Source organism: the organism of the source record quoted next, unplaced genomic scaffold (assembly GCF_019419815.1).
Source record: "Pyrus x bretschneideri cultivar Hongxiangsu unplaced genomic scaffold, Pyrus_bretschneideri_v1 Contig14, whole genome shotgun sequence".
Taxonomy (NCBI): domain Eukaryota; kingdom Viridiplantae; phylum Streptophyta; class Magnoliopsida; order Rosales; family Rosaceae; genus Pyrus; species Pyrus x bretschneideri.
Window position 1 is genome coordinate 1254307 of NW_025999435.1, and position 9247 is coordinate 1263553.

General features: G+C 37.1%; 2 protein-coding genes across 2 annotated transcripts; both read right to left on the reverse strand.

Annotated features, from left to right (window-relative positions):
- Positions 1 to 634: 634 nt before the first annotated feature.
- LOC125475190 (protein RALF-like 32) lies at positions 635 to 1141 on the reverse strand. Its single transcript, XM_048579610.1, has one exon. It carries the CDS (start codon positions 1139 to 1141, stop codon positions 803 to 805), a length of 339 nt encoding a protein of 112 aa, XP_048435567.1. The 3' UTR covers positions 635 to 802.
- A 2719-nt stretch (positions 1142 to 3860) lies between these two features.
- LOC103962567 (BURP domain protein RD22) lies at positions 3861 to 8375 on the reverse strand. Its single transcript, XM_009375287.3, has 3 exons — positions 8215 to 8375; positions 7811 to 7934; positions 3861 to 6027 (listed from the first exon to the last, which is right to left on the reverse strand). Exons 1-3 carry the CDS (start codon positions 8251 to 8253, stop codon positions 4085 to 4087), a joined length of 2106 nt encoding a protein of 701 aa, XP_009373562.2. The 5' UTR covers positions 8254 to 8375; the 3' UTR covers positions 3861 to 4084.
- Positions 8376 to 9247: the final 872 nt, after the last annotated feature.

Genomic DNA, 9247 nt, shown 5'->3' on the forward strand with positions numbered 1-9247 from the left:
ATAGCTTCAGATAGAAGTGTTGTACCTATATAGATAGGGGGGATCTATGGCACCAATTTTTTTTACAATTTTTGACACATTTTTTGCAGGGTTTACTCCGTAATGTATTTTAACGATCTGAACCGTTTATCTTTTAAAACATCATTCATAGATCATCTTCACAAAATATTGGACAAATCTAAAACCATAGTGAAGAAAATAGACTAGTACGGTTCTACAAAGAAACTCTAAACCCTTAATATCATAAGGTTTGAGATTTGAGTTATTTTGGTAGGCATACTTCTGAGGAAAGACTTAAAAGATGGACGGTTCGAATCGTTCAAATATACTACAAAGCTAGCCCCATAAAAAGCGCATGTCAAAAGACGGTTCGAACTTGCTCATGTCCTCCGTGATCACGAGTCCGACCTACAACGATAATACTTAGAACAACCTCTTTGATAAGGCTGAGACGGAGGAGGAAGACAGCCTCCTGTTTTACTACACGCTTCACATCTACCACTGCCGTTGCAAAGATAAGATTAGACAAATCTAAAACCATAGCGAAGAAAATAAACTAGTACAGGTTCTACAAAGAAATCCTAAACCCTGAATGGTCATGGTGTGATGTTTGAGTTATTTTGGTAGACATACCTTTGAGGAAAGACTTAATAGATAGATGATTCGGATCGTAGAAATATATTACAAAGCCGGCCTCATTAAAAACGTATGTCAAAAGTTTTGTAAAAAAAGGTGACGCCAGTAGATCGCCCCTATGTATCAAAACCAAATAAAAATTCGAACTTGCTCATGTCCTCCGTGATCACGAGTCCGACCTACAACGATAATACTTAGAACAACCTCTTTTATAAGGGTGAGACGGAGGAGGAAGACAGCCTCCTGTTTTACTATACGCTTCACCTCTACCGCCGCCTTTGCAAACTGGTTGGTCTGGCTTCAAAGCCCCAGGCGATATGTACTTCTTCGTCTGAAGAAACCTACGACTTATCTCCGACTCCATCAGCAGCTCGCTTTCGTTGTCGCACTCCGCTATCGAACCGTTGCACGATGTGGACGAAGGGCTCGTTCCCGAGGCAGTTGTGCAGGTGAGGTAGCAAAGGCCGATGATTAGCAGAAGGAACACTCTGTTAGGCCTCTGCATTTTGTGCTTGGGTTATATTTTCTTCACGCTTTGAACAACTTTGTAGGGGGTCATGTAATATTTATCTTTTAAAATTGCTTATGAGAAGATGGTAGTGGGATGCGCACTTCACCAAACCTGTAAATATAGTCCGGCGGCAGCCATGTATTTTATTTTCCACGTGTTACTGATTCTCGACCATACCTTCAATGGATAAAAAAATGAAAAAGGAGGCTAAAGTCTTGGCTAATAATTTGGTTACTGAAATTAGGGGCCCTCCCTCATATGGACCGCCAACTTTGTGTTGAAAAAAACCGTTTTTTGATAAGTGTATTCTTGACTTGTAAGCGGAAAACAACTCATGTAAATACAGAGTTTGATAATAAATTATTGAGAAATATTGTGTTATAGGGACTTTAAGGTTTGACTCTGTATGGACTATTTGTCACCTAACTTTTTAACGTCAATTCTCGTGTCAAACGTTAAAAAATATTATGTTAACAACATAAGGTTGCAGATGGTCGAGAACCCTACTTTAGTAAGATCACGACTTTGAAAATAATTTTCATTTTTCAAATACAGAAACAAGTATAAAATGCATTTGTTACCATCTTTAAAAATGAAATAAATTTAAAAAATGAAAACCACAAGAGATGGACACAAAAACCAGTAACCTATGTTTTTAAAAAATAGTGAAATTGATGTTTTTGGTGTTTCTCAATATTATATACAATCCCAAAAAATAGATAAAATCAATCATTCTCCCGCCACCTTCATCATTGGCATCACCACCACTCTCACCAACATTGTCACTAGCTCTCCCTTGCCACTAGAATGGCCGTCGCCAACACTCTTGCCACCATTACCATTGCCACCACCATCACCATATCCACTAAATTTTTACCGATATTACTATTTTCATATATTTTTACCAAACAAGTATTTATCATTTTGTTTTTTCAAATCTTCTAGGATTAAGGCTTGTTTGGTAACATTTGCACTGAAATTTCATTTTACAAATACCAAAATGTGTTAAATGCATTTGGTAGGTTTCTTTTAAAGGAGAAACTCCAAAAATGAAAAATAAAAATTACAATATTTAACCTATGGTCTATAAAACGTCAAATTGATGTTTCATGTGTTTCACTTTCCCATGAACACAACCCACAAAAATAGAGAACACAACATAGGTATAGAACAAAGTTAGAGTTTTGAGAAAGAAAGTGATCAGGTATGTCACCATGGTCATCAAAACCAGCATCCCATCCACAATTGTCGTTGCCGCCAGAGTCTCTGCCACTACCACCACCTCTCTCCACCATGGCTGTCACTAGCACCAGCACCACCAGATACTTCATTGCCACCACCCGCCACCACAACCTTCACCGCCTATGCCACCACCACCTCTACTTCCGCAACTTCATATTCTACGTCTCCAATCCCAATATCTCTACCTGGTTTATGTTAAACTTTCTGAAACAACTATCTCCCTTGGGAAAGTTGGGTTAAGCCTTTTCTGATTGGCCAAAACTTTTGCCGTTTTGTCTATAGAACTCATCTATGTCCTCCTCCTCCTATCACCAGCACTGCGCCTGCTGCCTCTCATGCTGCTTTTGTTGAGTATAATGTTGTTTCTATAGTGGTTCCTCTTGTGGTCACTACGACTCCTAATCCCGACTACCTTGTGTGGTACCAAACTGATCAGACACTTGTGAGCATGTTGCGTGTTACTCTTACTGATATCGTTCTTTCTTTTATTGTTGGGATTTCTACTTCTCGTGAGATTTGAGAGCATCTTCGTCAGAAATTTTTCTCAACAATCCCTTGCCAATTCTACCCATAATGGGTTTCAGTTGCTTTCTCTTCAGAAAGGGAATAAAACGATTTCGAAATACAAGGGTCTGACCAAGCATTTGGCAGATCAGTTGGCTTCCATTGGTCAACCTGTTCAGAATGAAGATCTGGCGATGTATATGCTTAACGGTTTGGGGCCTGAGTGGCACTGACCAACCTTCCACCTTTGCTGTCGTTTAATGATTTGCGTACTCGTCTCCTGGTCTTTGAATCCAAGCACACTATGTATCAGGCTGCTGCTTCGTCTCCTTTTGCTTTCTATTCTACCCGTAATTCTGTTGGTGGTTCGTCTAATGGACGTGATGATCAGTCTTCTCGACACAATGGTGCTTCTGGTTACAATCAGGCTCCTCGCAATAATGGTGGTGGACGTTCCAATCAGCATGGTGGTAGTAGGCGATATGGTCAGCGTCGTGCTGTGCAGCAACAACGCCATGGTATTCTTGAACCAGCCCCTGTCAACCGTGGGCCTCTGTGTTGGGCCTGCAACCATATTGGTGCATTGTGTCCTCAATCTACTCGGTCAGATGACGATACTTCTTGTGCTTTTGCTGGCATGCATATTGCTTCTCCTCTTATCCAACATGGTATCCGGATACTGATGGTACTCATCATATGACGAGTGATGCTCGCTCGATGACTTAGGCTACTGAGTTAAAGACGCGTAACAAAGATAAATGAGACTAGGGGAACTAGCTTAGACTAGAGCCCTCGCTAACTATTGAGTTATCCTTGAAAGTGAAAAACAATTCATTGATGTGGAAATTGCTCGAGGCAAAGTACCACATATATAGGTTTATCAAACGTGATATTTTTTTATCAAACATTCGAAGTTCATTGTTACCCATTATCAGTAACTAATGCAGCATTACCAACGCTCTTTAGGTCTCACAAAGCTATATATTACAAATTAATAATCACAATATAGATATCAAGCTTACACCCTTCATTCCACAATGAAAACTCTTCGTGGAATAGACAAAATAAAAGCAAAAGACAAACACAATCACAACTAACAAACAAAGAAGCAGAAATCGAGAATCGAATAGAGATCCTCTTTATTTAGACGACCAATTACCTCCAAATTAAAGGTTTCTTAGATGGGGATAATCAAGTAGAACTGATGGGTTCAACTACTAATGTAGATTTGGGGGTTGGAACCCAAACAACATGATCACTAGGAAGGAAGTGGCAGATGGGAATGGTTCCGGGCTTAACCTTGAGCACTTGGAAGGCCAAATGCTGTGGGTCCCATTCCGATGTGTCCACATGGCAGATTGCTACTGCTTTAGCCTTCACCCCATCAGAACTTCTCAGGGGCACCACGTAAGCTCTTGTAGGTTTTGTTGCATGGCAGTAAAACACTGCGTACGGATAATTCTGCTTATGGCACACAACGGCTTTGTCACCTGCAAGCTTCTTCACAGAAATTATGGACATGGTTCCTCCTTTCTCCAACACCGCCGTCGAGAATGCCTGAACGTTTCTTCCGAGCTTTGAAGTGGTGAAATCAATCATTGATTCTAACGAGGTGGCACAATATTTTTCCTCTCCTCTTATGCCTGCAGCTTCGCACTCTTCAATAGTTTGCTTAATTATACTGGCTTCCACAGATTCTGATTTCACTGAAAATTGGTTGAAAATTTCAGGTAATTCGTTCGACGAGAAGGGGATCAACTCTGCTGTTTTGCGCGGTAGGAAATTCGCCGTATTCGAATTTCTAGTGAAGTTCAAGTTCATTGTTGTCCCAGGACGCATGTCCTTCTCCAAGAAGAATAGAGTTGCCTGTGGGTTGTCATCTTTATGGAGTTGATTCTCATGAGTGGCATGTGCATGATGACCAGGGTAAAAAAATGCGTTTCCATCTTGTGCAACTCCAACATATGCAGGTTTCGTCCCATCTTTTCCAACAAGATCGACATTTGTGCCTCCATTAGTGGCATGTGCATGATGACCAGGGTAAAAAAATGCGTTTCCTTCTTGAGCAACTCCAACATATGCAGGTTTCGTCCCATCTTTTCCAACAAGATCGACATTTGTGCCTCCATGAGTGGCATGTGCATGATGACCAGGGTAAAAAAATGCGTTTCCATCTTGTGCAACTCCAACATATGCAGGTTTCGTCCCATCTTTTCCAACAAGATCGACATTTGTGCCTCCATTAGTGGCATGTGCATGATGACCAGGGTAAAAAAATGCGTTTCCTTCTTGAGCAACTCCAACATATGCAGGTTTCGTCCCATCTTTTCCAACAAGATCGACATTTGTGCCTCCATGAGTGGCATGTGCATGATGACCAGGGTAAAAAAATGCGTTTCCATCTTGTGCAACTCCAACATATGCAGGTTTCGTCCCATCTTTTCCAACAAGATCGACATTTGTGCCTCCATTAGTGGCATGTGCATGATGACCAGGGTAAAAAAATGCGTTTCCTTCTTGAGCAACTCCAACATATGCAGGTTTCGTCCCATCTTTTCCAACAAGATCGACATTTGTGCCTCCATGAGTGGCATGTGCATGATGACCAGGGTAAAAAAATGCGTTTCCATCTTGTGCAACTCCAACATATGCAGGTTTCGTCCCATCTTTTCCAACAAGATCGACATTTGTGCCTCCATGAGTGTCATGTGCATGATGACCAGGGTAAGAAAATACGTTTCCTTCTTGTGCTACTCCAACATATGCAGGTTTCGTCCCGTCTTTTCCAACAAGATCGACATTTGTGCCTCCATGAGTGTCATGTGCATGATGACCAAGGTAAGAAAATACGTTTCCTTCTTGAGCAACTCCAACATATGCAGGTTTCGTCCCATCTTTTCCAACAAGATCGACATTTGTGCCTCCATGAGTGTCATGTGCATGATGACCAGGGTAAGAAAATACGTTTCCTTCTTGAGCTACTCCAACATATGCAGGTTTCGTCCCGTCTTTCCCAACAAGATCGACATTTGTGCCTCCAGCAGGTCTAGGGTTTTCTTCTCCTGCAATGAGGTCGAAACCAGTGCCCTTCCCTAGTTCGACAGGGATTCTCATATCTTCTTTAATCATGAAGTCTGCGAATTAGTTTAGCAACAACGTAAAAAATGAGAGTGATATTCACAATAGTTTAATGCCCGCATTAAATTATTTTAAGAGTGATTAATTCAACACTCTAAATAATCGATCATGTCAAATGATTTAATCAAAATGAAGAAACTGGGAGGAACAGATATAAATTTCAACCATTGATTGATCACGTTGATTCTTGCACATGTATTGCCTCTAAGAATTTGTGTTGCAATATATATGCGGTGGTTCTTAAGATTGGTTGTAAGGGATCAAATTGGTTGCTCGACCACTCGAGTTATGATTTGTTTCAAATCCCGAGTAAAGAATTCTTCATATATACAAATGGCAGATCGGATATCATTTACTTATGGGAGTTATAACGAAACATTTCTGGTACTGTTCATTTTTAAAGAAAATGACATTTTTACTTAAAAAATTATTCCTGATACTATTAACTTATAATACATTTTTATCATTTTGATTAAAACTCAAAATTTTCAAAACATTTTCAATAATTTTCCTTTTATCCATTTGATTCTTGTTGTTGACTACTTCCATGTTTGCTGGAAACATTTTGTTCGTCTTGCTTTATTCCATTTTGTTTACAATATAGTTTCCGATTTGACTGATTATTTTTATATGGATAAATCTTTAAAAGGAAAACTAATGAAAAGGATTTGAAAATTTTGAGTTTTAACGATAAGGACAAAATAAATGGTAAAATGAATAGTATCAGATTTGATTTTTTAGTGTAAAAATATAATTTTTCGTTAAAGTGAATACTACCGTGAGTTTTTCGTTAAAACTTCGATCTTTATATCATATGAAAGACCAAGAATAAACGACCTGGCTTATGACCACATGTTGACACGCGTCTTTTGATGTGAAAGCTCCCTATGTATTTAAATATAGTAAATGCATATAAATAGTGAATTGCTATTAAGATTTCAAAAATTCATTCGACATTTTTTATAAATATATATATTTTTTAAATATAGAAAGTTTAAAGTATAAAATGAAAATTTTGAAGTACCAATTATTATTCCCTATAAACATTTGTAATATTGGCTGTTTATACTCGTTTGGAATTGCTTTTAAAAAGACTAAAAGTGTTTTTAAAGAAACGGTTGTAGATTCCAAAAACAACTAATGATGCTTGTGTTTTTTTTTTTTTAGAAAACACTTCAAGTGCTTTTACTAGGATTACTTGCATTTTTATTAAAGGTAAAGTTAGAGAGATCAAATTTGTAGACCAAATTTGCAAACTAAATTATGTGTTACCAATAAGAAATAAGAACGTTAATCAACACTTAAATAATAATCTAACTATTAACTTACATGTCATTTTCTTTATAAAATTTAGTCTATACATTTAATCTCACTGGCATTATCGTTTTATTAAAAATTGGTTCCAAAAACATTTTCATAAAAAAAAACTTTCAATCATTTAAAAGTAATTTCAAATGAACTTTTAGTTAGTACGTATTAGTGAGTCCTTTGGGTAAATATTTTGATGTATTTCAGTAAGAACTTCTGTAATTAGTTGGTTGATATCGATTTTTCCGGTAACTTTAGCAAAACCAGACCAACTTTTTTTTGGTGAACAACCAGAGCAATTTTCGGCCTGGTATTTAGTTCGGTTTTTCTGTACCTAGTGGCGGCATACTCCAGCCCCTCCTTCAAAATTATATTTGCCAAAAGATCAAACAACTTTTAACATGAAATCCTATCATCGATATTATGGTAGATAGAAGAAAAGCTCTCTAAAATTATGTCGTTAATACAAACCAGGTTGGAGTAGTTGACTGATAGCTTTTGGCATTTGTGTGTTTGGCAAGACCGAGTTCCAGTAGAGTTCATGAGGTAATGGTGGATGAGCATCTTGGCTTGCCAGTGCCACCACCACTGCCATCTGCAACATTTTCACTCTAGTGATTAATTAGTACGTACGAATGAGATCAGAACAATGTGAACTAAATTTAATTAGTTAAAGCAGGGATAATTAAACCAACGTAGCAACAAACTGTTCCATATACATGTAGACAAGAGTGACATATATATATATATATATGTATGTATATGTATACATTTGCGCTTTAAATCGAATATTGTATAATTTTTTCTAGACGCACAGTAAAATATGAGTATTAAAATCACTGATTTATTGTAAAAACTCAAATCTGAAGGCTTACTTTGAGAAGAGAGAAGAAGAGTGCGAGATGAAATGCCATTAGGACTGAAATTGAAAGTGTATATGAAAACTTGAGAACTTAGATCTCATGTATGGTGCGACACAAGAGCAAGTGACTTCAACATTTATAGAGGAACTTGTATCTGTATGAACATAATTTCATGGTTAAAAAATTTTAACATGGGAGATGATAACCACAAAATATTTATTCAAGTAATCGATAAGGTGTGGGCTATAGTGTACCATATTAATTGCATTGATAGTACCCTATTTTGACTTTAGTCAAGCATGTTATCAACAGTGTTTATATTTTTCGAATGTGATATCCACACATCTTATTTTACTTCTCACACATCTTTTTAATTTTCGGTCGTCGGATCAGATAAATTGAAGAAAATCAACGGACAGAAATTATCAAAGGGTGTATGAGAAGTAAAATATGGTATGTGGATAGCACATCCCATATTTTTATACAAAAAAACCTCAATGCAATTAGAAACATGAACAATTTGATATAAGTTGTGATTTATTTTGTGTGCGATGATTTTACTTTATTCAACACTAAACACTTATCTTTATTTCTATCTTTATGTATCACAATCATATTGAATAAGTCAAATAAAAAGCATAAATCAAAAGAAAATAACAGACATGTTTAAACAAAAATGTGTACGAATAGAAAAACTCAAAAAAGATGTTTGGTTATGATTTTCCTTTCAAAAGTGAAAACAGTCCACCCACCAAGTTTAATTATTTCCCACTATTCGATGCTCACTCACTTTCACTTGAACTAGCCTTCATGCACGCACGAGAATGTATTTTTTTAATCACAGCATATTACGCACAATTTACACGTTTTAAATGTATGTATATGTGTAAATTGACAAGGGGAAAGTCAAATATTTTAAGTAAATGAATAATCTTAGATCATGCTAAAAGAAACCCCTCATAAATCAATTAAAATAGCTGAATTCACATAATAAAATCGGTCTCTATAGAATTTACAATAAGAATAGAGAAAATAATATTTAGTG